General features: G+C 51.6%; 8 protein-coding genes across 8 annotated transcripts; 3 read left to right on the top strand and 5 right to left on the bottom strand.

Moving 5' to 3' along the window:
- Nucleotides 1-385: 385 nt before the first annotated feature.
- Triagg1_8908 (uncharacterized protein) lies at nt 386-4,259 on the bottom strand (the record flags this gene model as incomplete). Its single annotated transcript, XM_062903807.1, has 8 exons — nt 386-768; nt 830-2,391; nt 2,522-2,721; nt 2,759-2,872; nt 2,917-2,972; nt 3,665-3,689; nt 3,756-3,905; nt 3,981-4,259. The coding sequence occupies 8 exons, from the start codon at nt 4,257-4,259 to the stop codon at nt 386-388; spliced, it is 2,769 nt and encodes a 922-aa protein (XP_062752208.1).
- Nucleotides 4,260-5,250: 991 nt separating this feature from the next.
- Nucleotides 5,251-7,948, bottom strand: Triagg1_8907 (uncharacterized protein; the record flags this gene model as incomplete). The annotated part of the gene is made up of 8 exons (XM_062903806.1): nt 5,251-5,312; nt 5,381-5,821; nt 5,948-6,014; nt 6,070-7,151; nt 7,205-7,315; nt 7,389-7,456; nt 7,507-7,608; nt 7,803-7,948. The coding sequence occupies 8 exons, from the start codon at nt 7,946-7,948 to the stop codon at nt 5,251-5,253; spliced, it is 2,079 nt and encodes a 692-aa protein (XP_062752207.1).
- Nucleotides 7,949-9,441: 1,493 nt separating this feature from the next.
- Triagg1_8906 (uncharacterized protein) lies at nt 9,442-10,677 on the bottom strand (the record flags this gene model as incomplete). The annotated part of the gene is made up of 1 exon (XM_062903804.1): nt 9,442-10,677. The coding sequence occupies one exon, from the start codon at nt 10,675-10,677 to the stop codon at nt 9,442-9,444; it is 1,236 nt and encodes a 411-aa protein (XP_062752206.1).
- A 595-nt stretch (nt 10,678-11,272) lies between these two features.
- Nucleotides 11,273-11,934, top strand: Triagg1_8905 (uncharacterized protein; the record flags this gene model as incomplete). The annotated part of the gene is made up of 4 exons (XM_062903803.1): nt 11,273-11,367; nt 11,479-11,534; nt 11,608-11,745; nt 11,900-11,934. 4 exons carry the CDS (start codon nt 11,273-11,275, stop codon nt 11,932-11,934), a joined length of 324 nt encoding a protein of 107 aa, XP_062752205.1.
- A 377-nt stretch (nt 11,935-12,311) lies between these two features.
- On the bottom strand, nt 12,312-14,356 carry Triagg1_8904 (uncharacterized protein; the record flags this gene model as incomplete). The annotated part of the gene is made up of 6 exons (XM_062903802.1): nt 12,312-12,479; nt 12,552-12,951; nt 13,005-13,171; nt 13,229-13,629; nt 13,690-13,922; nt 14,121-14,356. The coding sequence occupies 6 exons, from the start codon at nt 14,354-14,356 to the stop codon at nt 12,312-12,314; spliced, it is 1,605 nt and encodes a 534-aa protein (XP_062752204.1).
- Nucleotides 14,357-14,651: 295 nt separating this feature from the next.
- On the top strand, nt 14,652-15,316 carry Triagg1_8903 (uncharacterized protein; the record flags this gene model as incomplete). Its single annotated transcript, XM_062903801.1, has 4 exons — nt 14,652-14,720; nt 14,876-14,950; nt 15,076-15,211; nt 15,270-15,316. The coding sequence occupies 4 exons, from the start codon at nt 14,652-14,654 to the stop codon at nt 15,314-15,316; spliced, it is 327 nt and encodes a 108-aa protein (XP_062752203.1).
- Nucleotides 15,317-15,829: 513 nt separating this feature from the next.
- On the bottom strand, nt 15,830-16,978 carry Triagg1_8902 (uncharacterized protein; the record flags this gene model as incomplete). Its single annotated transcript, XM_062903800.1, has 4 exons — nt 15,830-16,336; nt 16,401-16,551; nt 16,605-16,824; nt 16,897-16,978. 4 exons carry the CDS (start codon nt 16,976-16,978, stop codon nt 15,830-15,832), a joined length of 960 nt encoding a protein of 319 aa, XP_062752202.1.
- A 1,249-nt stretch (nt 16,979-18,227) lies between these two features.
- On the top strand, nt 18,228-19,521 carry Triagg1_8901 (uncharacterized protein; the record flags this gene model as incomplete). The annotated part of the gene is made up of 7 exons (XM_062903799.1): nt 18,228-18,267; nt 18,350-18,420; nt 18,538-18,560; nt 18,640-18,698; nt 18,758-18,873; nt 18,939-19,067; nt 19,126-19,521. The coding sequence occupies 7 exons, from the start codon at nt 18,228-18,230 to the stop codon at nt 19,519-19,521; spliced, it is 834 nt and encodes a 277-aa protein (XP_062752201.1).
- Nucleotides 19,522-20,050: the final 529 nt, after the last annotated feature.

Below are 20,050 nucleotides of genomic sequence, written 5' to 3'. Positions count from 1 at the left end.
TTTCCCTGCCATGCCGTACTCCTCCCAATGCAATGCAAAGCGGAAGTGAAACCCAAAAAAAAAAAAAAAAAATTCGTCCATGAAAAAAAGACATTTGAATCATCCAAAGCTCTTGCCATCGTAATCATCTATATATATATACACGCTCTCCCTCTTGTTAGCTTGGAGCTCGCCTCTTCGTCCCTCCTATTACTTTTTGTTTGGCAAGCATTCGCTTCCCCCCCTGAGTGTTTCCATCTCCTACAAACGAAAAAAAAAACCAGAGTTATTCATTCTTTCTTACCAAAAAATCCCCCCCTCTTCCCATCTAGCCTTAAAGACAAGAAAAGAAGAAAAAAAAACCACAGCCCGCGCCAACCTACCGCCTCATCAAGCGCCGTCTCCCCTACACAGCCTGGATGTAATTAGCAGGCACACTAGCCGTCACGCCAGCCTTTTCGACCTCGGCCCAGCCATCCCCGGAATCCTCCTTGACCAGCACGAAGCGCTCGCCCTCCGCCATGGAATGCTCGGCATCGCTCTGCGCGGTGTAGTCGTACAGGGCTTCCACGTACTGCAGCTTCTTGGCGCCTCTCTTGGGCGCTACCGCGGGGCCCTTCTTCCGTGACGCGGCGCTGAGCGCCAGCGATGATGTTGTCGACGTTGAGTAGGTGGACGATGGGCGAGCGGATGCCGAGGACGTTGACTGCGCAATGTTGAGGTCTATATATGTCGCCGGTACGAGACCTTCCTTATAGCCATCACGGACCTTGATCCAGCCGGAGCCGTCTGCAAGACTATATTAGAATCTGAGGGGCTGAAAAGGAAAGGAGGTTTGCTTCCAACTTACCATCTGGTTCCAATATCACCACTTCTTTTCCTTCCGCTACCGATAGCTCTCCGTCACCACCGGCATCGAACTGGTACAGCACTTTACCCTTCTTTTCTTCCCTTTCCGCGTTGCCATTGGTGCTACTCGCCGGTGGAGCCGAGATGTACGCCGTGGGAGGGGGTGCGACGACTCTATTCCTCTTTGCGGGAGCTGCAGCGGTAGTCTTTGCGGCCACAGCCACAGCAGGTGTGGTGGCCTTGGGGGCAATCTCAGAGGGCGCGTCCTCTGACGGGGTTTGTGGCCCAGAGATGACGGACTGTCGCGCTGACTGCGAGCTCACCGAGTTCATAGTGTTGGACCGGGCCAGGCTCTCGTTTGACATGGACGCCGGGTCGGGCGCGAGGAGCTTGTTGGTCGCGGCCTGGCGCTCAGCCTTGAGCTTCTTTCGCTCCTCCTTGTTCTGCTCGCCAGGACAATCCGCAGGCACCTTCATCTCGCATTTGCTGTGGCACGTGTAGCCGCAGTCTCGACAGTCGAACCCCTTGGCGCTCAAGCCCCAGATGCGATCGCCGCACAAGTCGCAGTTGGTCGGTATCTTGAAAGTCTGGCTTTTAAAGTTGTGGTTCTTGGCCCCCAGCGTGACATCCCCAACCGCGGTTGTGATGGTGGTGGTCTCGACCTCGGCCGTGAGCCTCTTCTGGTCCACGGCAATCAGATCCTCTTGCATGGCGAAGAGCGTGCGGATCACTTCGACCTCGTCCTTCTTCTCCTTTCCATCTCGAACTCGTTCCTTGACCCGCTTCATAGATTCCACCTCTTTGCGCTTCTTGTCCACTTCTCTCCGGAGTTCCCCCAGCTGGCCTTTGGATTTTGTTAGTACGTTGCGCAGGTAAATCTTGGCCGTCTCGTCCACAATCATGAGGTCATCGTCATGCCAGACGGGGCTGGGCTCGAAGGCTTTGTCTGGCGGTTCTTGGAAGGCGCCCATGTTGTGGCGCATGTACATCATGGAGTCCAGGTGAGGCAGATTCCTCTGGATCTCCTTGCCTTGGTGCTCGATCATGCCGTTGCTCTGCTGAAGCATGTTGCCTTCCAGACGAGTCGCCACGTCCCACAAAAAGTTGAGCTTGAGCGTCTTGAACTCGTTCAGGTCCTGCAGGCTATCCATGACTTCGGGGACATATTCGTGGTAGTATTTTTCCTTTTGCTTGTTGGCAACATTGATGGCGATGAGGTAGGTGTTCTTGGCGTTGTTCATGTCGAAGAGCTGCTGCTGGTAGGCGTTCTGGGCCTTGGCCTTGTCGTAGTGCGACTCGGTCTTCTTGCGCTTGCTCTCGAGCTCCTGGCATGTGCCGTCGTACTTTGTCTTTATTTTGCGCAAATCGGCATAGCAGGCGTCGCGGCTGGCCTCGAGCTTGTCGGCATAGTCGGCATGGCGCTTGCGCAAGTCGTCGAAGCGGTTGTTGTAGAATTTCAGGGGCTCGGCCACTTGGGACAGGAGGCTGTTCGCATAGCGATCGTGTTCGGAGGCGCGAGACTCGAGCGTCGTAAGCTGCGTGGACCAGGTCGTCAAGGAAGCGCTATATAGAGAGAAGCAGCGTCAGCATCACGACGTCTGGAATAGCAGTCCCTCTCTCCTCTGATGCGATGCACCAACGCCCGCGTAGATCTACGGCTGTCTCAGTTCTTTGTTGGAATGTCGGGCCTTACCTCTCCAGCGAGCCGGGGGTCAGGGTCGGGGTGTCGCCAACGCTCAGCTGAGAGATCTTCCTATTCTTCTTCTCAAAGTACTTTTTGGCCAGCGCATCGAGCTTTGCGCTGTATTCCTTTTCGATGGCGGCGCGGTCGCGGTAGAACTGCTGGATCTCGTCGAGCCAGGTAATGCCATTGTTGACCCAGGCGTTGGCCGCCTTGAAGCCATCCTGAGAGTTTGTCAGCGCCGCGCACGCAGGGGGGATCACGGAAGCCCTTTCTGGCTTCTTTTCTCTCCTCCTCCTCCTCCTCCTCCTCCTCCTCCTCCTTCTTCTTGTTCTTGTTCTTGTTCTCGTACTTCTTCTCTTCCTTCATCACAGACAGCCATCGATCGCCACGCAACTCAGACGCACCTTTAGCTCTGCGCCAAAGGTGGGCACGTCCACCTCGGCCATGACGGGAGAAGCCACTGACGGTGTTGAACAAGGGCGCAGCTCATATAAAGACCGAGGATGCCCTGCTGCTTTGCTACTCGTTGCTATTGCTCAAGGCCAATGCTTCAAGAAGAAGAAGAAAGAAAGAAAAAAAAGACGCAAAAAGCCCTGCCTATCGTGTGCAGTTCCCTCTTGACCCGGACGTGGGGGGGGGGGGGGGTAAGTCAGAACTTGTGATTTTGGGGGGTTAAAGAGACAGAGAGAGAATGCGCGGCTTCGCCCTATTGGGGCTTTCGGCAGGGCGAGCGAGGCGCAGTGCAGTGCAGCTTTGGAGGTTGGTCAGGCAACTAGCCCCGTGCTTTTAGGGGCTTGCGGCGCTAAAACACGGCGGCTATACGCCTGTGGCCTCACGACCTGCCCCCCCAAAGTTCCCAGAGGTCCCCTGTGCGGGACCCTGCAAAGTGCTACCCCGCCAATCTCCAGCAAAGCAACGGCAAAACGTGGCACGGAGAAATAGCCGGGCGAACGCTTACTCGTTTGATTCCATTCATCTCATTCACCTGCAACATCATAAAGCTATTGATTCCATCGATTGTCTTTGTATTGCTTACGCTTATGCAAGGTAGTCTTTAAACCAACGAGCCATGTCCTTTGTGTAAGTGTGAGTGTATGTGATGTGTTTTCTTTGTAGAAATTCCCTCCCAATTTGCCGCCATCTCGGGCTTACCATGTACATGCTGCTCATACACGTACTGTACGGAGAACAAAGCAGCTTACATCCAATGTAATTCTCCTCGCCTCTCACTTCGCCACCTCACACCAACTGCTAGGCCTAGCTTATATGTATCGTCACCATCATCATCACCATCATCGAGCGGACAGCTAAGGTACTGGTATTCGTAATTGATGGTTTCTTGTTTTGTTTTTGCTATCGAGGTATCATATAGCATCGCATCGCATCGCATCGCCTTGCATCGTTGTCAAATAGGTAATTTTGGTCGTCTTCACTTCATCGGTCTGCGTGTCTCGAGATTCGAGCTCACGACTCGGCTCGGCTCAACCACATGGCTCTCGACCCAGCACGACAAGCCGTCCGGCGTGTCCCACCGCGCGGGCTCAATGGGCGAGATGTGATGTTTGTCGGGCCCCGTCGTGGGCGAGTCCTGCAGCAGCTCGATGCCCCCTTGCGATGCCCGCAACAGACAGTCTCGGTTGGCGTCCTGCAGCTCTTCGTAGACGCCCAGAATGGTGGCTATCATGCCGTCCTGGTGGATGACGATGTACACCCGCCGGTCTCGGTCGTGGGGCATGCGATATGCCATTGATGCGGCTTTGTTGGCTTTTTCTACCGTTTTCTTCTTTTGTGTATAACGAGTATCTTGGTGGTTCTCTCAGTCTGGAGAGTGACTGCAGCTGTGATTGTGATTGTGGTTGTGATTGTGATGGTGATGGAGAATGGTGATGCTTCACAAGCCCAGGGTTGATGATGAATCATCAACGTTTCCCATCCCAGTATGACGTAGGGCATCATCAAGATCTGTGCAAGTCATCCACGAGTACCAACCCGCCGAGCTGCCAGATCCATTCAGCCATTCCCATCGACGGACAAGGGCGAAATAGTGGCTCTGCCTACCCAGTTAGGGCAGTGCTGTGCTGTAAATTAGCCTGCAATTGAGCAAGCAACGCGCTTCTTCTCCAAGCCTCGCGCTCGATTCATGGCGTTTCTTTGAGGTCATCTCGCCTGCAAATCTGCCCCAATCCGGCATCTAGTGGCTTCAACCGCCGGGCCTTGGCAACCAAGATCCGTGACGACATGCGGCGCAATTTAAGGCCTTTGAGTTTTTTTTTTTTTTTGGCCCGCTAGGAACATGAATGGTCGATGGCGCACGTGCTTCGTCTGATGGTCCGCCACAGCACCCATTATGCAACAATTGGTCTCGTCATACTTATCCCCAGTGTTGTAAATTAGTACATATTCTAGGCAGTATGTTAGTATTTTAGTCTTTAAAACCGGGAATTTTAGTATGGATTAGAAATAACTGATATGTATAAATATTAACTATAATGTTTGTCAATTTTTATTTTGTGAAGTAAATAAATGAATACTTTTCGCTATCTAATTAAACTCCCTAGATTTTTCTGCGTTAATTAAAAATAGTAAAAAATCCATTCTTCTTGGAGGCTGCTTCGGCCAGGTTGGAGGCCATATAACGTCTCCCTAGTTATAGAATCAATGCAATATCACGATACCCATGTCCCTTATAGACCTTGGACAATTTCACCTGACAGCTTTGCTTCCTCCCGGACTCCGAGCTAAGAACCGTGAACACCGCCGGTTCGCTCGCGCATTAGCTGCCGCCGGGCCTTGTCCTTTTCTGCAATCAACCGCCGTTAGCAAATAGCCTCACATCATCGTGTTACAGTCCCAGGAGCCATAGCTTACCTTTATCATAAACCAAGAACTCGTGGAGGCCAGCACCTGCTGGTACCATGGGCAGGACAGGCACCTTCTTGTCGGTAACAACCTCGAGAAGAGCTGGACCGTCCGTGTTGATGAGCCACTCGAGACTGGCCCGAACGTCCTCTGGCTTGACGACCTTCCTCGCCTGCACACCCATTGCGTCGGCCAACTTGATAAAGTCCGGATTCCGCTGGTGTGTGTGCGCATAGCGGTCCTCATAAAACAGGTTCTGCCATTGCGTAACCATGCCTTGCTCCTCGTTATTCAGAACAATAACCTTAACACCAACGTTGAATTGAGCAGCGGTGGAGAGCTCTGTTAGGGTCATGTTAAAGGACGCATCGCCGTCAATGTCGATCACGAGGGCGTCTGGTCTCGCTACTTTGATTCCAATCGCACTTGGCAGCCCAAAGCCCATCGTGCCTGCATCCCCGGGTCAGAACTAGGGTCGTTACAAGCTTCAATGCCCAAGAAACATGACAAGATTTGAGTTTGGGGTTTGGAAGGACCGGAGAGAAACGGCCAGGATGCTGCAAAAATATCACGTACCTAGTCCACCGCTCGTGACAAACGATCGAGGCTCTTTCCACTGATAGTGCTGTGCTACCCACATTTGCTACGTCAGGTCAGTTGGTGTTCGTCATAGTGTCGGCTGCTCGTGAGGGACTCACATGCTGGCCCACTCCAGTCGAGATGATTGTTTTCTTGTCCAATTTGGAGGTGAGATCGCTCAGCTCCTCAATTAGGGACTGGGGTTTAATGAGACCGTTGCCTCCAGGAGAGTCAGAGCGCTCATAGTTAGATTGAGGCCACTTGGCCTTCCATTCGGATATCTTATTGAACCATTCGCTCCGTTGCTCCATGCTTGTAGGTGTGAGCATAGGCATAAGCATCTTGAGGTTAGTGGCAACATCACCCTCAATAGCCTCAGTTGCTTCAATGACCTTGTTAATATTTTTAGGTAATATATCGAAATGAATAATGCCGCCTCGCCTCTCAGCTGCTGCAGCTTTAGCATTAGGAGCAAATTTTGAAGTATTCAGGACAACACGATCATCAAAGCGAGCACCAAGAGCAATAATAAGGTCGGCCTCCTGCATAGACATATTGGCATATGCCATGCCATGCATACCCAACATGTGTAATGACTTTTCGTCACGCTCATCAAATGCACCAAGGCCTTGGAGAGTTGTTGTAACAGGAATAGAACACTTATCAGCTAGCTCGCGAAGAAGCTCAGTTCCGCCCTCAGATTGGATGATGCCTTGGCCAGCGTAAATGATAGGCTGCTTAGCTACTTTGATAAGCTCCGCAGCACGACCAAGGGAGGCATTAAGCTGCTTCTCCATTAGTCGTTTGGCAGCCTGAGAAGCGATGCTTGGAATAGAAGGTAGGCGAGTTTGTGTTGGAATAGCCTTCCGAAGAATGCCTGCTGTAATATCCTTGGGAAGGTCAATGAGAACAGGGCCAGGGCGACCACTGGTAGCAATCTCGAAAGCCTCGTTAATTCGACGCGGGAGCTCAGCAATGCTTGTAACCATGCAATTCCACTTGCACGCACTCCTGCTAATTCCCACAGTATCGCACTCTTGAAACGCGTCCAGTCCGATGGCACTTGTTACGACCTGTCCAGTGAAGACCACTAGGGGAGTGCCATCTGAGAGAGCATCTTGCATGGGCGTGATGACATTGGTTGCTCCCGGACCCGACGTAACGAGTACAACGCCAGGTTTTCCGGAGGCACGTGCGTATCCTATGATATATTAATTTATATGACCCTTGTTCAACGAAGTAAAGTCTTCTTACCTTGTGCCATGTGGCCTGCGCCTTGTTCGTGTTTAGGCAAGATGAAATCTAACTGTTCCGAGTTGTAGATGGCATCAAAGACGGGAAGGATGGCGCCTCCGGGGTAGCCAACTAGGACTAGTTAGCACGTAGGTTCTCATTTGGCCCTGCCGAAGACAACTTGGGTTGGAGAAGATGGACAAACAAATATGCTTCACATCGTGTCGGATCATCATCTCATGAAAGATCTCACCGCCAGTCTTTCCGATGAACCTGAAAGCACATGAGCAAGGGCTCGTCGTGGTTTGAGAGGGAATTCTTACGACTCATCCATCTCGGGTTTCGATCGGTTAGCAAGAGGCTGAACATGACGACGAGTTTCGGGTTTCAAGTTAAAGGCTGGGCTGGGCACAGGGCGAGCATGACTGTAAAGCAGGTCAGCAACATGGTTGAGATGAGTTTAACAATGAAGCATCCATTGGCTTGGTGGAGCGAGCGTCGGGGCACTCCTCGGCGTCTTTCGAGTCAGGAATACGGATGGTTGTTGGGCTGTGAAGCATGACACCTCGAACGAGGCTATGAGGGTGTAAGGAAGCAAGAAAAACAGCCAGAAACTTACGGCGCAGCAGAAGTAGCGGCAGTGGTCTTTGTTCTTTGCGTCGCGGGCAGCTTTGACTGTGCAAGAGTGGCTGTGAGCGGCATCGTCCACGCCCTCGCCTGGCCAAGGGCGCGGGTGGCCTTTCTCGTAGGGCGATTTCGGAGCATCGCGGAGCAGTAGAGGGATTCGGAGGGGAGGGATGGGAAAGGAAAGGTCCCAATTGCGTGAGTGAGCACAAACGCTCAATAAAGAGAAAGAGAACCCGAAGATACAGTTGTTTGCTTCGCCATCGAGATTGATGAAAAAAGAAAGAAGCTGTTGGAGGAAGACAAGAAAGGTTTTGGCTGTGGATCGGAGCGAAGCCGGACAAAAACCTGGGGCAAGGCTCAATTGAAAGAAGAAGAAAAATAATAATATAGTCACCGTACGGATAGAGTTAGAACAGTCATCGCCACGCTCCGACGCCGTCTGGCAGAAAATGCGGGGCTTCTGTTCGTGCCTGGTAGCCAATCGCGCGTACCCGGCGGGTTGAGTAGTCAGCAAGGCGCCGGCCGCTGCACCTCGCTGTCCACAAGCTCACCAATGTTTGGCGTGCAGGGCGACATCGGAGTACAGTAAGCTTATACGAGTACTACCTTAGTAGCTATTGCCCAGACCCATGACCGCGATCGATCAAGCCCTACGACCGCGATCAATCAGGCCTATACCTAGTATAGCTGTGATTGCAATGGCAATTGCGTAAAATGCCCCATCCTAGACGTGTGTTATGTATCCTTAAGTGCGGTATGGTCCAACCCAAGTACCTGTATCCACATTATTTCTATACCTAGGTAGGTACAGACTACTAATAGTACCTAGATACAGTAGGTCTGGTAAGCTTTTTTAGGCTGGCAAGGGTAATAAGATTATTATTACAGAGGCACAAAAACCATGGCCAGCTTACCAGAAATCTATACCCTTGCGTGCTTTTCAAGAGGCCAACCCTTACCCAAAAACCCCCCGGCGCCAAGGTACCTTATTAGAACGGAGACCTGTTGACTCCACCTTTTGGTCAGCAACTTAGAAATCGTGATGGGTGTAAAAAACGGCCGTTCCGGGCCATTAATCGTTATAAAAAGAATATCGCCATGTGCGGGCTTCTATATAACCGAGGTTTACTGTAAATGATCCGTGATGAGCTGCAGTCATCTTGAACTCTTCTTCCCCATCCCGCCTCTGGTACATGGAGCTAGCCAAGTTCTGCGAATCGGTCTGGGGCTGGAACAGACAGATCTAACCACACATGCAGTACTAAGCTTTACTACATTAGTAGGTACGTTAAGAACAATCTAGAAACTTTCCTCTTCTTGTTTTCTAGTAGTGCGCGGCATACATGAATGGACTTTGCTTTCTCAAAGTGGGTGTTTTGTCGGGTACTACTAACGGAGCACATGTTACCGTGTCTTGCCGAGTTGGTGAAATGATGATTCAAATACATAGCATACCTAGGTAGGTAGTAACACAAACCTGCCCCGATCCCAACCCAGCAACCTCGTAAACACCTGGCTCGTCTCACAGTCCTTGTCCAGAGAGTTGCTGGCCTTCGCTTCAGCTCGAGTCTCGCCAAGCATGTACTCAGCTAGCGAATAAATATCCGCCAAAAACACAACATAGTAACAAATCACACAGCATTCTCGCGTTCCTCTATCTCCTCATCTAACGAGCCGCTGGTCTCGGCTTTGGCCCCGGCCCCGGCTTGTCGTAGATGTACCCGTCGAGCACGAAGCGCATTTGCGGTTCGACCCATACCAAACTTATCCACAAACGCTATGTGGACTGATTGCCAGCCCTCATCTGCTACTTTCTCATTTGTCACTGTGAGTAACCAAGCGTCTTCCGATGGGGACCACGTGCTGCATCGCTCCGCGCTTTCCGACGCGTCTGTTAGAGGGTACAGCCTATGCTGGATGGCACTTGCAGTCCGCGCATGTCCGAATGCTTCTTCACACGTCAGGGCGAGCTTCTTGGCGAGCTTCCCTCTTTTGCTCAGGTCAGGATAGGAGCGCAGGTAATTGTCTTTATCCAGTGTCCATTTATAGAGCTTCCCGCGGGGATTTTTAGACAGACGAACAAGTCTAGTTTTCAGACTCGTCAGAGTCCTAGTAGGGCCAAACTCTTTCATCCTAGCCCGATACCTGCTCTCGTCGTTGTATCCATCCTGGAGGGTCTCAAGAAATTCGTCTTCCTTAGAAGTCCAACGTTTCTGTGAGCCTTGGAAAGACGAAGAGGAGTGATTTTCGCATTCGGGGTTAGGCCCGTGACCCAGATTGAGGTTGAGGTATTCAATTCTCTGGATAATGTCCTTATCGGTCCGCTTTGTCTCGGTCGCCGACTTGAAAGCCTCAGTCATCGGCCGCGTTTTATGAAAGCCCTCGCATGCGGTCATCAGTGCTGCGTCCTCCTCGTCAGTCCAAGGAACAGGTGTCTCTGCTGCAATAAGCCTGAGACGAGCAACCACCGCATCAAGAGTTCTTTTGGAACCAGTCTGGGTTGCTGTATCCGTGCTACGATCGGCGTCAAACTCCTGGTTCACTTCAGTTGTCATTTGTTCCCCCATTGCGCCCAGCTCCGCAGCCGCAGCCGACTGCATCATGTCGTCCTCGGCGTCACGGCAATGCCGTTTCTTGCGCTTGTGCTTCGGTCTAGGTAGAGGCGAGGTTTCATTGGCCAGTCGTTTTCTCGCCGACGAGGTACAAGTCGAATGTTGTTCGAGTTCAGCATCCCCTTCTGCATCCTGGCCAGCACTTCCGAGTGAGGGCTCCGAAGCGCTACTTTGCTGAATAGGTAGCTCGCTCTTGTCAGCAGAGCCATCAGGTTGGGCATCGTCTTTCTGAGTTTCTTGGATAGCCAGGGTCATGAACAGGCTTTTGTCAAGGGTGATGCCGCACACCAACTCTTCCTAAAGAGGTGCCATCAGAACACCATGAAGCGAGAACTCACCGACTTGACCCCAAATCGACCCCGACTTGAAGCTCTCTTTGCCTACCCTAAACTGCGCTACTGGATTCCAAGGGCGCGCCTTGGATATAGTAGCTTGTCTGGGCAGAACCACTTTCACCTGAGCCAATCAGGATGCGCTTGAGCCTACATAACAGTCTCACCAGATGCATGTACCTTATATATAAAAACACTGCGGATGATGGCGGCCTAAATGCCACTGGGCAGCATTTCCAACATTGATTCCTCACATCTCCATTACTGTAGTATTGCATCAACGCCCCAAAAGAGGTAATAACTGCTCGGGTTGACATTTAGCGCGCCCTTGTCCCTCCAAGTTTATCCTAAGCCGACATTAACCTCCATCAGCAACAATCACCTCATCTCATAACATACACTTGTTCTTGTTCAAAGCTGCGGTTATAAAGCGTCCGACCATGGCCGCTCGCCTCACCGCTCGTCGCTTGCTATCACCACTCCCACTCTCCCAAATCCAGCGTCCTTTGATCCGCACAATGGCCACGGCACCGCCCACCGAATATGAGTTTGTCCTCGTCATCCCGGACAAGCCCGGCCCCGAGGTTCGGGCCAAGCGTCTCCAAGTGAGGCCGTACGTATTTTCATCAAAATGACTCTTCTTGCACATTGAGCTTTTCTTTTTTTTTTGTCTGCGGATGAGATGGTTTTTGCTGATTGCGATTGCCCGTTTTGTTTTGTGTAGCCAGCATTTCAGTGACATGACCCCCACCCTTAAAGACGGATGGCTAAAGATGGGCGGTATGTGTTATACACAGATCTACAGTCAACGAGCCGTGCACCGTGAGCTAAACGAAAGCATGTTCATAACCAGGCGGCATTCTCAACGAGGTTCCCGAAGATGACAACGACCCAAACACATTCGACTTTGCTGGCAGCATCATGGTTTTGGTTGCAAAGTCCAAGGAGGATGCCATCAACAAGGTCAAGGACGACATTTACGTGAGAGCAGGTGTGTGGGATCTTGAAAAGGTAAAAACAAATCCAAAAAAAAAATAAAAATAATAATTCTCATTTCAACATGATCTGGAGACTGACTGCCAACTAATCAGGCCCAAGTCTATCCCTTCAAAAAAGGCTTCAGATTCCCCTAAGACAACATGCAGATGCAGCCGAGGAAGAGAAGTTCAGTAACACATAGCAAGGGCCCACGTCTGATACATCCTTAGGTACATACAAGAGAGAAAGAGACCAAAAAGACCAAAAAGACCAAAAATATTAAAAAGAAAAGAAGAAGAAACAAATTGCAAATGCCACCCAGCCAAAGTTAACAATATGATGTATCCGATATTACCCCAGTTAGTAGCCATCATCCCATCAGCGTAGCTGATCAGACACCATCGCTGGACGGCCCCAATGTCTTCCCGACCACTCCAGAGGCAAATTCCCAATGCAACGTACGCAGGATTAATGCAAAATTCATTCAAAAGCACCGTAATTCAACCCAAAGCAAAACAAGCAAATAGGTAGACAAACAACACCGCGATGACGGTCGACATGTCTTGGCCGAGACACAAATCACTTGCCATCGCTGTCGGTTGTGGTGCCCTCCTCCGCTGCAACTCTCAAATCATAGTTGAGGTCGAAGCATTCAGCAAGGAGCTCACTAACGCTGCCTTGGCCTTCGGGAATGTCGCCATTGACAACAAATTTGCCATCCACCCTCAGGTTGTCGAGAGAGTTTAGCTGTTGAAATCATTGGTTAATATAAAGAATGCAAGTTTCCCCCAAAGTGACATAATTTTGACGAGGACACACCTTCATGCTATAAGGATACAGCTCTCTGACAGATGATACGCCACCGCTGTTTCGTACCTCGACGAGGCACCTCTTGAGAGTTTGCAGTTGGTTGTAGATGGGCAGAAGAGCCTCAGAAACTGGCTCCGAGGCTAGTATGAAGGAGTAAATGTAGGCGTAGCTTCTTCGAATCAAATATAGCATCGTCCGTTGCGTATACAGGTCAGCGGGCCTGCCCTTGTCGTCATAAAAGTTTCCATTCTGCCGGCTTTCGTCAATCTTGTCGAGCTGGCGTTGGAAGTCATACAGGTCTGTCTCGCGAAGTGCCCAGGCCTGCGTCAGGGACAGCTTCTCCAATTCGTTGCGGATGCCAACAAGGGTGTGATATGTCGGGCGAAACTGCTCTGGCATGATTCCCTTCCTACACAGCATTAATTGCATGGTCATTTCGGAAGCGGATGTTCATTTACTCACCTCTCTAATACAATCTCCGACCACTTGAAGACTCGCTGGTAGAGTTCGCCAATCTCAACAGAGCCTTGTGGCACAGAGCCATCCTCATTGACGAATTGGTCATCTTTGCGCTTCTCTCCTATATCTAGAAGCTGCTTCTGAAGCTTCTGTACCTCGGCACTTGAGAACTACGCCATAGTAAAGTTAGCGACTCAAACTCAATTTGTCCACGGAGTAATGCGCACCTTTGATTTTGTGTTTGCCAAAGAAATGGATCGTAGAATGGAAATCAACTTCTCATGTGTAGCAAGCAGAGGCTCGCCAATGCGACCTAACCGCTTCTGGAGGTTCTCCAACATCGCCAGGCACTTCCCCACCCGGTTCGACAGCAGCTTGAGGAGGTACGGAGAGTTCTCGGGCTTGCTGTCACTGGTTTTGGCTTGTGTTATGTTGTTGGAAAGGTTCGACAGGGTGGATTTGATACTCTCGAGGTCCTTGGCGGAGTAGAGGTCAGCCTCGGTCAAGTGGTCGAGCAGCCGCCTGATTGTCGATGTCAGCGCGTAGCTTGCGGGGATATCATTGTTGCGTCCGATGGTGAGGTAGAAGAGAGAGAGAAGCTGGAAGCAGCTTTCCAAGACTTTATCGACTGTTGGATGCGCAGCTTAGCAAACGATTCTCTGCATGGTTTTGGGCGGGTTCAACTTACGTCGGTTCTCCTCCTTGTTCCCCGTCTCGGTACGGATTTCATCCAGCTCCTTGACCCTTGAGATGGTCTCATCGTAGAGGGGGATAATATCTTGGCTCCGGATGTACGTTGTCCGATCCTGCTTCAAGAGCAAGAGCTGGTCACGGATGACGACGAGACTGTCCAGGACGGCCTGTTCCCGGGCATCCTGCGGTAAAGGCACTGCGGGCGTATCCATATCTGATGCTGTGCCACTAAGAATTTGTAGAGGAAGAGAGAGAGCCGAAATGGGTCAAAAGCAAACCCGCGCTGGCGTAAATCAGCTAGATTGCTAGAGGGAGCCGAACCGATAGTTGTCGACTCTCTGGTTTCCAGCTCTTCCGGGAATGACGATGCAGGATCCAATGGCTAGTTCCGGGATTCGTCGGCCAATTGAGAGCCTCAAGACGCACGCTTCGGGGTCGTTCTCGGGGGGGAAGTCGGCGCGGATCCAGTGAGAGTCGGTGCTGGAACCGCTGGCAGATGGAGATGGAGGAGCAAAGCAGGAGTCCCTGGATTGCGCAAAGGCGAGTCGCGATGCTGCTTGTCTTGCTTCAGTGCAGATGCTGGTGGGGAAAAGCTTCAGCTTAAGGTGGGGTGGGCTCTGGATGCGTTTGGATGCTTTTGGGAGAGTGACGACGTTGCGCATCCGGGCGGCCTCGTTGCAGCGGACTCCCGGCCGCTGATTGGCTGCGGCGAAGTACGGTGAGCCCGGCCAATCAGCATGCAGCCCCGCTTGCGGCCACACGAACCGGCACGCGGAAAAACTATTGACCCTGCGCTTTAGGTCTTCAAGCCCTCCAAGCCCGCGAATTTTGGACCAGGGTAATTTTTTGTGGTCCCCTAGCCTGGCCTTTTGTGGTGATAATTGAATTGTCCAAAACCACTCCTCTTTTCGTGCAGACTTGACATCTTCCCATATCCGCACAGACAAATCTCACACAATGTCTACCGCCGAGCTCGCATCTTCCTACGCGGCCCTGATCCTTGCCGACGATGGCATTGAGATCACCGTGAGTTGCTTCCAAAATCCTCGCTCTGAGTCTTCCCTTTGTCGCCGGGCGCAGAGTCGAAAATTCTGTGCCCCGCGAAAAGGGCGATGTATAAAAAGAAAATAGCCGTGGGAGAGTGTTTGTGTGCTAAGCGACAATTTTTCACAACCATATAGGCCGACAAGCTCCAGACCCTGATCTCCGCCGCCAAGGTCGAGGTTGAGCCCATCTGGACATCAATCTTCGCCAAGGTACGAATTTCCGAAAGACACCCGCCCATAACGCAATAGGCTCTACGAAGTCGAATTTTCCCAAAAAAAACCGAAAGAAATGAGTTGGTCGCTGACGAGTTATGGTTTTTTTTCTCGACACACAGGCTCTTGAGGGCAAGGACATCAAGGACCTCCTGGTCAACGTCGGCTCCGGTGGTGGTGCCGCCGCTGCCCCTGGCGCTGCCGCCGCCGCTGGCGGTGCTGCCGCTGACGCCCCTGCTGAGGAGGAGAAGGAAGAGGGTGCGTTCTGGCTGCTCCGCGAAACGAAGGGATTGGTTGTGCTAACGTGGTTCTGCAGAGAAGGAGGAGTCCGACGAGGACATGGGTTTCGGTCTCTTCGACTAAACGGCCAGCTCCACCTGTTGCGGCGACTGTTTTTTCTCTTGCTTCTTTGTACTTCAACTGCATGGCACTTCGGGGTCTTTATACACATCGATGGATGCATACAGGATGGAGTGGGCGCCTATATCCTGCGTCCTGGGCAGAGTAGCTTCGTTCATAAGGATAATATGATGAATGCTCTCACACGACGGAGTTCACGCGGGGAGGGGACAAATAGTCAATTAAATGACTCGGGAAGAACAAAAAGAAATTTTTTGACAAATGCTGAATTTTTGCGCATGCGATTGCATATTTGCCGTGAGACTGCGCGAATGCGGCCCGAGCTGCTCGAGTTTGGGAGTCCCCCGTAATGACCGACGCTATGTTCATCTACTGACGAAAGCGCTCAAAAATGTTACCCATCGGCTCAAGATTCAACCGGATTGCGTCCAAGGTTGCCTGTTTCATCGTCGCAGCCTCGTATCCCCTCTCATACCTTGCCTTGATACAGTAATACGGAAAGAAGACTACACCAGTCTATTTTACAATAAGCACAGATGAAGGCACAAGTCCTGCTTCCTTGAGCGTCTTGGACATGTCCACATCTCCCTGAAATGTCTTCCTGGGAAAGGTTGTCGTAAATGTCGTCACAGGCTTGCCAGTCTCGCTCTGCAGCTGTTGCGCAAGCTCAAACAGCGTCGTCTCTGCCGGCAGCGTCTTCATGATGTTCCCCGAGTCTGTCTGCAGCTTCAGCTTCGCCTCCGTGTGATCTGCCTTGGGCCGTGGGGGTGCAGCAGCGGCGGCGGGAGCAGAGGAGGATGAAGACGCAGCCTCGGGCGCTCTGCCTTCACGAGCGGCCTTTGCTTCCTCGGCTTTGCGGCGGCGCTCGGCTCTGTCCTCTTCGATCTTGGCCTTGATGCGCTTCTTGGCTTCGGCCTCCTCAAGCTTCTCCTTTCGCTTCTGCATAGCCTCTTTGATCTGCTCCTTGCGTGCCAACTCCTCCTTTGCTTCCTGAGTCTCCTTTGTAGACTTTTGTCGTATTTTCTATCAACGGGTTAGAAGAGAAGCCAAAAACGTACAGCCAGGCGCAGGACGGGTAGATGCTCACCTCGTTACGCTTTGCATCCTCCTTGTCTTGGTCCACCTGAGAAGCCTTCTTCGCCTTGAGTCGTTCTCTCAGCTCTTCGAGCTTTGCCTTTTTCTCCTCCTCAGTCAAAGGCGCAATTTCCTCCGTTGACTCGGAGAAGTCTGTATGCTCACTATGACAATGTTAGGCTTAATCCTTATTCAAAAGTAAAGAAGACGACCATACGTCTTGGTGGCATGGTAACTGGCCAAGTCGTGGTTCCTGAACCGCTTCCCGCACTCGTTGCAGATGAGAGACTTGGCCGACTCGCCCGTCTCCAGCTCGGCAATCTTTGCCTTGGTCTCATCCTCGTCCTCGTCGTCATCTTGGGCCGCGGCCTGAGCAGCTTGGATTTCCTCGAGTGACTTGTCCTGGTTGTCTTCTAGCCACTGCAGAGCTCCCTGCACTGCAGTTGGTCAAGACACGTGTGAGATGAGGCGGCGCTGATGCTGGGGAATAGTGGCTCTTTAACACTCACGTCCTCCGGACTTTTTGACGGCGAGCTCAGCCCGAGCCCGCTCAAAGCCCATGTCAATTAGGGTATCTAGATCGGAAGCCATCTTTGCTGGGGTTTGCTCTTGTTGATATGGAGAGCTGTAAGATGAAGAGGATAAGGTGTGGGGTGATGAAGTCGGTAGGCGTGGTGGTGATGGGGGAGTGTGGGAGTGTGGGGTAGAAAGTCAGTGTCAGTAGAAGAAGAAGCTCGTAGTGGAGATGTAACAGCTGCTTGCAGTTTACAATACAATAATGCTTAAGAAAGAAGGCAAATATGAGTTGATGAAAATAGTAAAATTAAATCAACGTGATACGTAAGCAAATAACGTGACTCGTGGGATCTATTCCAGCACCTTTATTCACTTCACTGAGCTTCGGAAGTGGTCTTGACTGCTCAGCGTCTGAATCGTTAGGTACCAACACCTACGGAAGATGGCGTCAGTGCTACACACACACAGACATGTGCTTAGCTCCCACAAAACAATGCATTCTGCAGGGAGACGTGGAAGCTCTACAGAGACACTGAGCTTACAGTAAAACACCTGTTTACATCACATCGCCACTGAATCTGTTGTCTAGTCCATGTGAAGCTGTCAATTTACCTTGGTACTGGGCTTGAATGCCACTTCTCTCTAAGCTAATTCAGAGGTGATATCACAAGACAGCAGCTCTGCACTGGAGCAAACTGTCCATCCCTCCCAGCTCCAAAGCATCTGACTCTTCCATCATATGATAAAGATATCCTCGACTTCTGCACGTGCACCACCACAAGATGCTCTTCCCAAGCTCTCGAGTCTCTTCTCGCGTAAATTGAATCGCCGTAGCGTGCAAACTTCGCTGTTGTCTCAGTGCTTTCTCGCTCCATCTCCCCCCTGCACAGCACGGGACACAAAGACCCTGAAGACGGCTTAGTCATGCCGCATCTCATTTGGCCAGCTCAGCCTCGCCAGCCAATTTCGATACAGGGGCCGAAGCGACATGCCATCCATCAATCACGTCTCCGAATCTCTTCTTTGTAATCAAACAACAGCTGCCCGTCCTCTCAACCACCGCTTGCTCTCCCGCTCTTGTTTCCATTATACTTTTGGCACAGCCTCTTGTCTCTTCTTCTCGATACTCGTTATTCTTGCCTCCCTTTTTTCTTCTTTTCACAATCCCATCTGTCGATTTTCCAGGTCCGCCGCGTTTCCCCGCCGCTGCAGCGCCATCGATTCAAACACGACGACATCTTCTCCATTTGCTTTCCGGCTCGTGCTCAGCTCCCGACCTTGCCCCTAGCTCAACTCCAGCATCTTGTACGCAGCTTCATTCGCCATGTCGGTCGAGATTGAGCCTGTTGAGCTGTCCTTTCGGCGTATGTTGTCTTTTCCGCCCTATACGTGGCCGTGACGCCATCCCCGAGCGAGAGCATCCATTGACGGACTGGCAATGCATAGGGCCCTTCACCGTCGAGGTCGCGCAGATCCTCAAGATCAAGAACCCAAGCTCATCGCCTTTGGCATTCAAGGTATGTCTATGTCGTGATCCGCATGTGCCACCTATAGCTTCTGCAGTTTCCCACGACTGCATCTGTTTGTGGATACCTCCTGTTTCAACAAGATCCCTGCTAACCTTTTTTCTCCAGGTGAAAACGACGGCTCCCAAGCAGTATGATTGACCCTCCCGTTGCGATTCTACATTCGATTTGCCAAGATGGAATTTTAACCTCTTCTTCTTCTCTCAACAGGTACTGCGTTCGACCAAATGCGGGCCGTATTGAGCCTGGCCAGGATTTCGATGTCACGGGTGCGTTGGGTTGCGACAAGGCAGCAACGGTTTGTGCAATGCCGCTGACACTAGCATAGTCCTTCTGCAGGCGATGAAGGCCGATCCCCCGCTCGATGCAAAGTGCAGGGACAAGTTTCTCGTCCAGTCGGCCCCCATTACTCCAGACAAGGAATTCGCCAGCATTGCTTCAGTGGTGAGTTCCCTTGACGCCTACCTACATCCTCAAACACATGATCTGACCGCGCGTTACACATACAGCTCGAGACGACAGAAAAGGCTGCCATCTATGAACGAAAGATCCGAGTCAACTGGTTACCCGCAGGTGACAGCCCTGATCATGGCCCCACCGCCGTCGCGACGCCTAGCAAGCCGGCCGCGGTGATTGGAGTGCGTATCCATCTTGACGCTGGCTAGACGATGCATGTAACTAACAGCGGCCCCTTAGGCATACGATACTCCCGATGCGCCTCGATCCTACTCCTCTCCAACTGCTGACGACTCCTCAAACACCGCGCCTCCCCCCTATGCCAATGACGATGGGGATGATGATGATTCCAGACCGCAGACCGCCAAGTCGGCCGCCTCCAAGACTGCCGCCGTCAGCTCGGTCCTAGCGGGATCAGAAGACTACAAGGCCAAGATTGCCCAGCTGGAGGCTGAATTGGCAAACTACAGGAATGGCGGCCTCCGACAACGCAATGTCAAGGGCAGTTCGGAGACGGAGAAGAGCTCGGGTGGAGCTCTCGCTCAGCAAACCAAGCAGAGTGTGGAGGGTGTGCCTGTCAAGATTGTGGCCATCTTGTGTCTTGTCAGCTTCCTGCTTGCCTACGTCTTCTTCTAAGCTCTCCTCTTGACGAGGAGCGACAAGTTGACTTTCCGAGCTAATGAGGACTGAGGAGGGGAAGTTACTGCCAAGGTTACCGGCCAACCTTGAATTAGAGGAGGTTCTCGCCCACATCTCGGCGGCAATGAAAAACCGCCAATCATGAGAGGCAGAGCCGGCCAATTATTATATATGATGGATGGGAGGGGACGGCGCATTGATTTTGAGTTGTGTGTGTACGAAGAAAGTGGGAGAAAAGATGTGTGAGCTTGTTCTCTTGAGCGAATGACAAAAGGGTGCTGGCAAATTTTATGATTCACCCCCCCTTTGCAGAGACAGAGAGACAGAGACACAGAGACACAGAGACACAGAGGATCGTGATGGAAGCAGGGCTGTTCCCATGTTTCTTTTTTTTTGGCTCGCCGAGTCTCGTTGAATTCTCGTAGAGTGAGTCTGGGCTTGGGTGCAGTTCTCTGTACTTTAACTTTTTTTTTTTTGCAGTAGTTTTCTTAGTATCTCATGGGCAAAGCATTAATATTTGGCTTAA

This window comes from Trichoderma aggressivum (assembly GCF_033847375.1).
Source record: "Trichoderma aggressivum f. europaeum strain CBS 100526 chromosome Unknown scaffold_046, whole genome shotgun sequence".
Lineage (NCBI taxonomy): Eukaryota > Fungi > Ascomycota > Sordariomycetes > Hypocreales > Hypocreaceae > Trichoderma > Trichoderma aggressivum.
The sequence above is the reverse complement of the archived record's forward strand: the minus strand, read 5'-3'. Positions and strand labels throughout refer to the sequence as shown.